This window comes from Citrus sinensis, chromosome 3 (assembly GCF_022201045.2).
Source record: "Citrus sinensis cultivar Valencia sweet orange chromosome 3, DVS_A1.0, whole genome shotgun sequence".
In the NCBI taxonomy this organism is placed as follows: Eukaryota; Viridiplantae; Streptophyta; class Magnoliopsida; order Sapindales; family Rutaceae; genus Citrus; species Citrus sinensis.
In genome coordinates, this window is record NC_068558.1 from 14,017,232 (window position 1) to 14,030,384 (window position 13,153).

The following is a 13,153-nucleotide window of genomic DNA, read 5'->3' on the forward strand; positions in this document are numbered from 1 at the left end:
AGTTCATCTGAGGAAACCCCACTTGTTTCATAAGCTCCCTCTTTCCCCCTCAAATTTCTCTCTCTCTCTCTCTCTCTCTAGTCAGTTATTTGATGATTGCAAATGCATTATGTTCAGAGAAAGATCCCAAGTCAGTTATATCTAGTAAAATTTGACAACCACTTATGATTTCGAAAGAATACTGCTAAATAATAACTTATTTAACAATCCACCACAATCATATACTAAACCTTCTAATTGCGTCTTCTTTTTTCTTGTAGGAAATCTTGGAATTTATTCAGTGGAGTTAAAAATCTCTGGCCATGAACCTGGTATCGAAAATGGGAAAAGTTTTAATTATCAAAGTTGAAGAATTGAGAGAATACTTTGAAAACGGTTTCCAATCAATAGGGATGAACTATTACCCTCCATGTCCTCAGCCGGAGAAGATTGTGGGCCTCACACCTCATTCTGATGACTCTGCTCTTACCATTCTGCTAGAAATCAATGAAGTAGAAGGTCTCCAGATCAAGAAGGATGGAAAGTGGATTCCTGTTACACCTTTCCCAAATGCTTTCGTTGTCAACATTGGAGTCGTGTTGGAGGTAATTATTATGATAAGTTATTTTAACTTGATATTCATATGAGCTAGCTAATGTGTGCTTTCATTAATTCCTGTTGCTCCACTCCCTAATGCTTTCATTGTCGACATTGGAGAGACAATGGAGGTAATAATTATAGTAAATTACTTAACTTGGCATTTATATGCGCCTGCTCATGTGATTTAATAATTTTTACATGCAGATTGTAACCAATGGGACATACCGTAGCATTGAGCATCGTGTAATTGTAAACTCTGTACAAGGAAGACTTTCCATTGGCACAATTTACTTAGTGATATATGATGGTGAAATGTACCCTGCGTCCAATTTGGTCGCTGAAAATAATCCTCCATTGTTTAAAAGAGTGCCAGTTGAAGAATACTTCAGGAACCTGTGTGCTCGTAAGCTTAGGGGAAAATCTCCTCTGGATGCCTTGAGAATTGAACATGTTCAAGACAAGTATAAGTTTATTTTGGATAACTAAAGAGTGCAGTACAAAAACCGTGGGGACCTTGCTATTACAATTGTGTGTGGAACTAAAAATAAAAAATGAGTATAAGAATAATAAATCATTTGGTGAAAATCATCACCTAAATTTAGGAATATGCATGTTCTATCACCAAGAATTAATAACAGAATATACGGCAGCGTACCTAAGATCATAATGCATAATTTGTCTCTAGAGTCTAGTAGTTTGTCTTCCAAATTAATAGGTTCTCCTAGACAATCCTTTAAACTTCTCTCTGCACTCTCTCTAATGATGAGATGTCAATAGAGAATAGAACGATATGTGCGACCTAGGGACAATAACTACTTATATAAACAAAATTTCATCTTGTCCTTATGTATTCTTATTCAAACCCATCATGGAAATAGAAATCAGTCTTAAGTCTCTGTACATTAAAGGCCCACAATCGATTAGATACATTAAAGCCCAAATTATTGAAAACCTTAATAGATCATTTTTAATTTGCCTTAATCTTATATAATAGTTCACAACATATAATTTGCCTTAATCTTATATAAACCTCTATTGTTCATGTTTCTTTTATGGATTATGAACTAAATTTATTTGTGGTTGAGTGATAAACGATCTTGATGGTCCATTGACTGTATAAATGTGTTGCTGTATGTTTACTGTAGTATTTTATTTTGATAATATTTATTTATATTCATTATTTTGGCTGACCACCCATTTAATGATACAAGCTAAGAAAGAGCCACAAAAGGGCTTATCTTAGTGTAACATATCAGAGTAATACTTCGTTTTAGATTGGGTTTATTGAGTTGAGTTTTACTTGAGTCCAAAAGGGCCATGCCTAATCCAAAATTAGTGATGAATTAGACAAAGAAATTCACATTGTAGGGTAAATAGAACCTAAATGTGTAATGTTATATCTTATGTTGGCATAACAATTGGTTACTGTTAGGTTGCATAAGGATATAAGACATCTAACATGCGACAGCTGAGGATACAATATAATTTTGCCCAGTGTTGCAACAAATGTTGTAGCAACTGAGCCAAAGATTAGAAGAAACAGTCAAAACCATTAAGAGAGTTTAATCACTCAACTACTCCATTCTCATTGGCTTTCTTCTCGTGTTTGACATGAGAATTTTATTTATTGCCTTTTTAGTTATTACATTTTATAGTTTAATTAGTTGTTTAGTCTCATTAATTATTTTGTCTTAATTTAGAATACAAGCTGCACTGTTAAGGATTGTTGTAGCAATTCTGATAACATCAATCCATGTGGAGACGATCTTCAATATTTATCATTATATTACTTGTTGTATACACTTGCAGATTGATACTAATAATACAAGGAAAAGTTGCAACAGATATCAGTTTTTTAGAAAATGAATTTTCTAGCATTGAAAAAGTGGATAATGATTTTCAATTTTATGAATTAGAAGATCTAAATGGGGTTATCACTTCTAATGTCGATATTGGCATTAGTGCGAATCCTCTAGAGATTGTTACTCTGAGTAGGAGTGAAACACTGGACACTTCGATTCCAATTAGGAAATTGACTCGAAAGAGTAGTCGTAAGCCAATTCCTTGTCGTTATTTTGAGATTGAGGGAGAAGTTTTATGATTACTTCACACGATAGTGAAGAGCCAAATACTTTTAATGAAGCTCTCACATCGTCTACTAGGGATTTATAGATGAAAGCAATTGAAGAAGAGATAGAATCTATGAAAGTTAATCAAGTTTGGGACTTACTTGAATTTCTGCCTAATCGTAAAACTATCGGAAACAAATGGGTTCTCCAAATAAAACGTAAAGTGGATGGGACAATCAAGAGATACAAAGTAAGATTAGTCGCTAAAGGCTATACCTAAGAGAAGGGAATAGACTATAAAGAAACCTTTTCTCCTATGGTAAGGTTTGCTTCTATACAGTTAATTTTGGTCATCATTGTACATCTAGACCTTGAATTACATCAGATGGATGTACATATTGCATTTCTCTAGATAATGGAACTGAGAGGTAGGCAAATTTGGTTTGGATCAGTTTGAGACAAATTATCAAACCTATCCAAACTGATATCGACCTAAATTTTTTTTAAACCAAACCATCTGGATTGGTTTTTTTCTTGGTTTGAGCTTATTAGCTAAAAGCTCACCTCTTTTATATTGTTGTACCTAAATTATTTGTTATTTTTTTGTGTCATAATCCAAATTGATATCTCTTTTATATTATTCGTATTTACATAACAATTCAAAGATACATCCATACAAGTTTATAACAGAATACATCCTAATAAAGAAGTTCTCAACCTGTTCATTCAAAACAAACTCACAAAATTAAAATAAACTTGAACAACATTTGACAATCAAAATATCGTGCATCTTGTCCGTCAAAACTTATGGCCCAATTAATTTTGATTTGTCAAAATCTGCATAAAATGACAAAAAATGATTAGTTAGAATGCTTAACTTAGAAAATAATATAATTATATTATATGTAAAGCATAGGTACCTTGCTCCACAGACGTACATAATTCCAAATCACTAAAGTATGATGATGATACTTCTACATCAAACTTCCTAATATAATTTTCATCCATACCAGTTGCTTTAAGCCATTGTTGACTATATATCAAAGCCTCTACCATTGTAGGGGTTAATGAACTTCGAAATGCATAGACTACACGACCTCCAGCACTAAAAGCAAATTCAGAAGCCACAGTAGATACATGAATTTCTAACACATCCTTTGCAATTTGTGACAGTCCCAAACCTTGCACTATTTGCAATCCACCAACCCAAAACATCAAACCAATCATCAGTTTCATCCTCGCTATGGTAGAACAAATACCTTTCAACCTCATTTTTCAAATAAATGGAATCTTTCTGCACTTTTAACTGCTTATATTGAGTCTTTGTATTAATAAATGCATAGACCTTGCCACTTTTCCTTCTTAAACCCACATCAATTGCGAAAACATCATTAGTAGATTGGCTACCATCACCAGAAGTAGATTCCACAAGACAGTAGGTTTTATATAGCTATGAAAATAAATTTAAGTAAATATGAATACATTTACAGAAAAAAATAAAGTAACTATTGTTATAACTGAATCTAATTTGAAAGTTTAAGAATACACCTTTAAAAGTAGCTTCTTAATGTTTGATGTAATTTCTTTCGCTTTCTCAAGATTATGCAATTTTTTAAAGCAAAATGACACATAATCCAATTTGTACCTTAGACAAGAAATAAATTGGAGTAAATAATTATCACAATTGATTTTATCATAAAAAATAAAAAATTCAAATGAAATAACAGATTTTTACCTTGGATCAAGTACCACAACAATGATCAACAACTGATATGTAGTGTCCACAGAACCCCAATACTTCTCACACTTTATTTTCATTTTTTCTACCCTTTTACTAAGAAGCACCTCCTCTTTTTCAATAAATAAATGCAACTAGGTTTGAATGGTGCAAAGATGATGAAAATACAAGTTAGATGTGACAGATAATGAAGCACTGAAATCAACTGTAACATTATTAAAAAAATTCAAAAACTCAATAAATATTTTAGCACTTTTCCAATCTTCTATTATGGGTAGCCTGATCTGTTCTACTTTCCTCTCATTGAAAAAACTCATATATGGTCCATTATATTCCTCTTCTTCCAAACTTTCAAAAGCTTTTTGAAAGTGTATAGCTCTGGACAACATAGTGTAGGTAGAATTCCTTTATATTCAATTTTCTCTCTCTCAACACATGATTTAAATTTATAATGATAACTCTATGAAATGAGAGTTATCATGGCACTTTGAGACTTAAATCATGATTACTTAGAGAGTAAATGATATGTTTTTATTGCATTTTAGTAATGTTTTGCATAAACATCCATCTTAGTTTACTTTTAATAAGTTTTGTTTGATTCAGAATAAATTGTGTGCTTAAATCATATGCATAATTGTAGGTGACCAGAAGTTTAAATTTCAAGTAAGGAATGCGGCTGCAATAGACTTGTAAAGATAAGGAAAGAACTTAATTAGAGAAGAATTGAAACAAGTCTGGAATAGTGCAGATACTGAAGCCATTGCTGTAGCACTGTTGTTGTAGCATCGTTGCTATAGCAATTATAGAGCATTGACAGAGAAGATTTCGCGCGAGATACTTTGAAGTTTGCGGTCTGGAGTTTCCTAAATTAGAAGCTGAATGCCCTAGGCTTCCAGTTGCCCTAATTTTAAGCTATAAAAAGAGCACACACGCAAAGAAAAGGGAGCTGTCATTGGAGAAGAAAAATAGATAAACAACACAAGAAAAAACAAAGATCAAGAGAGAGAATTGGGGGCTGTAACTAAGGAATTTGAGAAGAACATCAAGCGGATCGCACTCTTATTTTTTGTTCTCTTGTTTCTATCTCGTTATGATGAATTGTTTGATGGCTGAAACTATTTTACTTCTTGTTTTATCACAAATTATTAACTAAATTTACTTGTGGTTGAGTAATGAACAAACTTGATGGTTAATTGACTAATATTATGTGTTGTTGCATGTTTGCTATAGCACGTTGTTTTGATAATACTTATTTCAATTTACTATTTTGGTTGACCACCCATTTAGTGATACTCGTTAAGAAAGAGCCTAAAAAAGGCTTGTCTTAGTGGAACATATCAAAGCAATACTTGGTTTTAGATTGGGTTTCCTGAGTTAGGTTTAACTTGATTTGAAATGGGTCATGCTTAATATAAAATTAGTGATGAACTAGACATAGGGATTCACCTTGTAGGGTAATTAAAATCTAAAATGTGTAATGCTATATCTGATGTTAGCATAACAATTGGTCACTGTTAAGTTGCATTTAGATATAAGACATTCAACTTGCGACAGCTGAGGATACATAAGGATTCTGCCCAGTGCTGTAGCAAATGCTATAGCAATCGAGCCAACATTAGAAAAATAGTCATAACTATTAAGTGAGTTTAATCGCTCAAGTACTCTATTCCCCTTGGTAACATTCTTGTATTTACTATGGTATTTTACTTTATTGCATTTTTCTTATTGCGTTTTTATTTTTATTATTTCATTAGTTTAATAATTTATTTTAATTCTTGTTTAGAATAAAAATTGCACTGATAAAATTACTGTAGCAATTCCTATAACAACCTATTGAGACAATCTTGAGTACTCATCATTGTATTACTTATTGTGTACACTTGCACATTGACATCAATAGCATTAGAAAACCTACAACATGCAACCTCAAACCTGAAGACCTCACATACATAATTGCATTGCGAATGCTAGTAATTGAGTCATGCATCTCTTTCAGCCCTTCAGTCACAATTATATTAAAAATATGGGCACAACACCACAAATGTAAATAATCTCCATCTAAAATCATTGCATCACCCTTCTAATTTTTCAACTTTGTTTTCAAATAATTGATAGCAACATCATTAGCACTCGCATTATCAACTATAATAGTCATCACTTTTTCTATACCCCAATCAAGCAAGCATTTTTCAATAAGGTTGCCGATTAAGTCCCCTTTGTGGCTTGTTATTTGGAAAAAAAATTCAAAATTCTCTTATGCAATTTCCAATTATGATCAACCCAATGGGTTGTCATAACATATAATTAAAATTTTGTATGGAAGTCCAAATGTCTGCGGTAATAGAAACTCTATACTTATTTGCAATAAAAATATTTTTGAATGCCGCCTTCTCAACTAAATACAATTGATCTATATCTCTTACAAGTGTTCCCTTAGAAGGAGGGCCAAATCTAGGACAATGTTTGTCGCACAAAAGATGAAATCCATAAGACTCTACCTTCCTAAATGAACCCTCATTAAGAATAAAATACATACCCATATTCTTCCTACAATCCTCCTGACCAAACTTTCCAGCAAGCCCCAACCCAATACCATACACAATATTCCCAATGCCACTACCACTTGCCATATTAGACTTTTTTTTTCTTATCACGGAAGCGAGCTAGTTTAACTTGAGTCACATCATCTAAAGTAGCCCAATATTTTTCACATTGTTCTCTTAAGTGAGTCCACAAATTAAAAGTCTCATTAAACTTACTATCACACTTATACTACTTCCCACAATATTTGCACTTACATGTCCTATTCACTTAATCTTTGATATAATGAGGCCAAACTTTTGAACCCCTTTCATTGTCATGAAGACGACCACCCCTTGTTTTAGATTTCTTACTTTTAGGTTCTAGAAAATCATCCATCAATGTTTCTCCATCTTCTATGATATTATTCACATTGGAATTATCTTCCATGTTGAGAACTTCTATAATTCATGAAGATTAAAAAAAATTAGTTATGGAATCAATTAATCAAATAAATTATCATCAATTATACCAAAATCCATTTTAACTTTTGACTAAAATAAAATAAAATTGTAGCAAGAAAAATAAAATCAAAACATACCCTTATGTTTTGATTTTTAAAATTATGAATATGAGACTTGAGAATGAGCGATTGAGATTGAAAGAGTTGAGAATGATAGGAGGCACTTGAGGTGGAGGCAGCTGTTAGGTTTTTGTGTTTTTGTTTTTATAATAAGAAGTATGCTATTGTGTATGAAAGTGTACATTTCTTCTGTTAATAATCCAATAATAAATTGACACATCATATGTCTTAAAGCTTTTAAAATTTTATGGATTGGATAGGTTTGCTGAAATCCAAATTGAGTGATATCGGTTTGCAATCCAATAAACCGAAACTAGTTTTTTTACTAATGAAACCGATCCAAATGGTCGGTTTGGATATGTTCAGTTAAAATATGCCCACCTGTAATAGAACCTTAAATTCTATCAAGCTGTAGTTTCTTATAGCTTTAGGATGGTTAAGGAAGACCATTGTGTGTACATTAAGAGATATAAAGACGCTTTTGCGATATTTACTTTGTATGTGGACGATATATTATTGGTAGCAAATAGTAAAGAGTTTGTCAAAATTATTAAAGATTGGCTACATTCAAATTTTGACAAGAAAGATATCGGCGAAGCAACATATATCTTAGGGGTCAAAATTTTTAAGGATCGTTCAAGAAAATTTATGGCTCTGTCACAAGAGTCTTACATTAAGAAGATCATTGAAAGATTCAATGTGGCTGATTGTAAGCACAAGGATACCCCTATAGCTAAAGGACAATCTCTTAGTCTCGATATGTGCCCTAAGACTCCTCAAGAAAAGGAAAGAATAATTAGAGTTCCTTAGGCAAATGCCATTGGAAGTCTTAAGTGAGTCATAATGTGTACAAGGCTTGATATTAGTTATGTTATAGGACTAGTAAGTAGATACCAGTCTAATCCTGGTTAGAAGCATTGGAGTGCTGTTAAAAGGATTTTAACATATCTCAAATGCACTGCAAATTATTGTTTATGCTATCAAGGAGGTGGTTTGCGGCTTGTTGGATATTCAGACGCCGACTAGGGTGGTGATTTGGATTAGCACAAATCGGCTTCAAGATATGTATTCTTGCTAAACAGAGGAACAATTACATGGAGTAGCAAGAAACAAACATGCATGACTTAATCAACGATGGAAGCCGAATATATTGCATGTTCTGCAGCAGTGCAAGAAGTTATGTGACTTAAGAGATTTATAGAGGACTTAGAGATTAATATTAACAATGATAATCTAGTGACTATCTATTGTGACAATCAAGCTACTATCTTTTTCTCTAATAATGCTAAATACCATACCAAATCGAAACACATTGAGACTAAATACAATTTTGTAAGAGATATTTTGGCAAAGAAAGAAGTAGCCATACAATATATATCTACACATAGCATGATAGCTGATCCACTTACCAAAGCTGTAATAAGGGATGTATTTGCCTCTTATGCTAAATCATTGGGGCTGCGTAGATTATAAATTACTATTATTAAGATGTACTTATTTGTTATAAACATTTTCATTGCATAAGTTGTTTGAAAATGTAATAGTATCTCTTATTTCAATTTATTCCATGAAAGACATAATTACACATATATAAGAGTATGTCGTCAAGTCCAGACTAGTTTTCTTACACAAGTAGTCACCTCAATTGCTTTAAGAGCAAGCTGAGATGAGACAAGTAGAATAATAAAATAATGTTTTTGTTTGAGAGCCAAATAAAAAGCGTTATTCTACAAGTTTTGTCGCCTTGACTAGAATCAAGAGGTCTCACACGATTTTTTATTATAGACTGACTATGATATACCCCACCATCATGGAGACTTGATTGAAGTCAGATGTGAGATCTTACTTTTTACGCTAGAGGAGAGCATTCATTCTAAAAGAGTGACTGGACTAAGATCCATAGACCTAAAATGGAAGATTTACTGTAACACGTGCACCATACCACGTGTGCTTGGTAACCAAAATGGAAAATAAAAGAATCTTTCATCTTTCTCATTGTGTAAAAAGTCAATCCCAGTATCCTTATGACTATCAACTATGTTTTTGAGATCTCATAGTGGTGTCTGCTACTTTAGTATGTTATCTATGACCTTGACATTATTCGGTCTATGAAACATGACTAGGAAAGCGACTATTCTGAATTGATGAGCATGAGTGTGATAAGAAGATTTAATTTTTTTTATTTGATTCACTGGTTGACCAATTGTATAATATCTTTGGGATATTACAATTATGAATACATAAAGAGATTGTGCAATTTTAGCATACTAATGAGATTTAGTATGCTTGAGTATTAAAATAAATTAAATCTAGGATACAATGAACATATTTTTAAATTCTCTTGCATACGATTGCAATTGAGACATCTCTTGCCTGAGTTAGCAATCGAGATATGTTTTTGACTCACCAAATGAGTTTTTGGATATGTTCATGGTCACATGATATATCTACTTGTATGATTAAAGATATATGGATGTATGTAATGCTTAACCTTGTGCCCATTAACCTTGAATTCGTGGCCTGTTTGTTCATCTAAAAGATCAACAGCTCTATGAGGGTAGGATTTTAACAGCTTAAACGGGCCAGACCATCGTGACTTGAGCTTTCCCGGAAACAATCTTAGTCTTGTATTGTGGAGCAACACTAATTGACCAGGGGTGAACTTCCTGTGTTGAATATGCTTGTCACGCCAGTGTTTTGTTCTCTCTTTATAAATTCTTGCATTTTCATATGAAAATAGCCTTAATTCATCAAGCTCACAAAGTTGAAGCTTCATTTGTTCTGCTGCAGCATGAATGTCCCAATTTAGTTTCTTCAGTACCCAGTGTGCTTTATGCTCTAGCTCTAGGGGCAAATGACAAGCCTTGCCATAAACAATTCGGTAAGGAGACATGCCGAGTGGGGTTTTGTATGCTGTTCTATAGGCCCATAAAGAGTCATGCAAATGTAAAGACCAATCATTCCTTGTTGGGTTCACCACTTTTTCTAAGATCTTTTTAATTTCTCTGTTGGACACTTCAGCCTGACCATTGGCTTGTGGGTGATATGCTGTTGCTATCTTGTGTCGGACTCCATATTTCATCATTGCTGCAGCAAAGATTTTGTTGCAAAAATGTGCACCTTCATCACTAATTATTGCTCTAGGAGTGCCAAACCTGGAGAAACCATTTTTTTGAAGAAAGGTCACCACAGTTTAGCATCATTGGTAGGTAATGCTGTAGATTATGTCTCCAAGTGGGTGGAAGTAATCTACAGCAACAAGGATATATAAGTTCCCAAAGGATGGGGGAAAAGGTCCTATGAAATCTATTCCTCAAACTTCAAAAACTTCCACTTCCAGTATGTTGGTCAATGGCATCTCATGTTTGCTAGTTATGTTCCCTGTCCTTTGACACCTGTCACAACATTTAACAAATTCATAAGCATCTTTAAAAATAGTGGGCCAATAATAACTTGATTGCATAACTTTGACAGCTGTTCTGTGACCACCAAAATGTCTTCCATATGCTGCAGCATGACATGATTCCAGTATATGAGGTATTTCTTCTGCTGCAACACATTTTCTTATTACTTGATCTGAGCATAGCTTATATAAATGTGGGCCATCCCACTGGTAGCTTCTAACATCATGAAGAAATTTTTTTTTTCTCTTGAAACTTCAGCTCAGGTGGTAGTAACCCACTTACTAGATAGTTAACAAAGTCTGCATACCATGGAGATGCTGACTGCTGCAGTATTTGTGCTTGCTGTATTACCAACAGCTGTTCATGAGGAAAAGTTTTAGTGATGCCCTTCCTTGTCAATGTACTAGTGTCTGCTTCCAACCGTGACAAGTGGTCTGCCACTTGATTCTCAGCCCCTTTTCTATCTTTAATTTCCAGATCAAATTCTTGAAGCAATAAGATCCATTTGATTAGTCTTGGTTTGGCATCCTTCTTTGAAATTAAATATTTGATGGTTGCATGGTCTGTGTAAACAGTTACTTTAGTACCTACCAGGTAAGCTCTGAATTTGTCAAAAGTAAAAACTATTGTTAGCAATTCTTTCTCTGTAGTGGTGTAATTGATCTGAGTTGGAGTGAAAGTTTTGCTTGCATAGTATATGGAATGAAAAACCTTATCATTTCTTTGCCCTAATACTACTCCCACAGAATGATCACTATCATCACACATCAATTCAAATGGTAAATTCCAATATGGAGATATAACTACTGGAGCAGTGATAAGGATTTTCTTTAATTCGCCAAATGCTTGAAGGCATTCTTTGTCAAAGTGAAATGGTTTGTCATGCTCCAGCAATGAACATAGAGGCTTGTCTACTTTGGAAAAATCCTTAATGAATCTTCTGTAGAATCCAGCATGACCCAGAAAACTCCTAATACCCTTTACTGAAGTTGGGGGTGGCAGTTTATCTATTACCTCTATCTTGGCTTTATCTACCTCAATACTATTCTTGGATATTCTTGTGACCCAGCACTATTCCTTGCACCATCAAATGACACTTCTCCCAATTGAGTACTAGGTTGGTCATCTCACATCTTTTAAGAACTTCTTCCAAGTTGTGTAAACAATTACTATATGTTTCTCCAAAAACTGAGAAATCATCCATGAAAATTTCCAAAGTCTGCTCTACCATATCAGAAAATATAGACATCATGCATCTGTGAAAAGTTACTGGAGCATTGCATAGCCCAAATGGCATTTTTCTGAAGGCAAATGTTCCATAAGGACAAGTAAATGTAGTCTTCTCTTGATCCTCTGGTGCTATAACAATCTGGTTGTAGCCTGAATACCTATCTAAGAAACAGTAGTATTGCTTTCCAGCAAGTCTGTCCAGTATCTGATCTATAAATGGAAGTGGGAAATGGTATTTTATTGTGGCTTTGTTGAGCTTCCTATAATCCATACACACTCTCCATCCAGTCACTGTCCTTGTAGGAATAAGTTCATTCTTCTCATTAGCCATTACTGTTATCCCTCATTTCTTTGGAAAACAATGAACTAGGCTTACCCATGAATTGTCTGATATTGGGTATATGATTCCAACATCTAACCATTTGATGATTTCATTCTTCACCGCTTCTTTCATAATAGGATTCAGCCTTCTCTGGTGCTCCACCGAATTGCTGGAATAGTCTTCTAACAGGATCTTATGCATACAGATTGATGGGCTGATACCCTTTATATCTGCCATGGTCTAGCCAATTGCCCTTATGTATTTTCCCAGCAAGTCTACTAGGCTTTGTTCTTGACTTGCATCCAAAGTAGAAGAAATGATTACAGGGAGTGTGTTGTTTTGACCAAGATAAGTATACTTTAAATGTGAAGGTAACAGTTTTAATTCAAAACTAGGAGGTGATTCAATAGATGGTAAAGTTGTTTTTACTTCCCTGTCTGAAAGATTCAGGTGTTCAATAACCCTGTTGTGCCTATTAGATTGCTGTTTTTCTATGCAATCTGTTTGAATTTCTGCAACATCTTCCTCTTCAATCTCTTCAAAGGTGGTGACTTTGTTAAGTACATTACTGCAGCATCTGTCCATTCTATCTGCTACAACAAGATCCACTACACTTAGGAAATTGCACTCTTCTATTTCATCAGGGTTTCTCATAGCCTCTAGTACATTAAATGTGACTTGCTGATCATTCACTCTTATGGCCAGCTC

At 33.8% G+C, this 13,153-nt stretch overlaps 1 protein-coding gene across 1 annotated transcript; it reads left to right on the top strand.

Moving 5' to 3' along the window:
* Positions 1–290: 290 nt before the first annotated feature.
* Positions 291–1,094, top strand: LOC102617085 (protein SRG1-like; the record flags this gene model as incomplete). Its single annotated transcript, XM_052435744.1, has 2 exons — positions 291–584; positions 784–1,094. Coding segments are annotated over 2 exons (576 nt in total), but the record flags the coding sequence as incomplete, so codon positions are not given.
* Between the last annotated feature and the right edge of the window lie 12,059 nt (positions 1,095–13,153).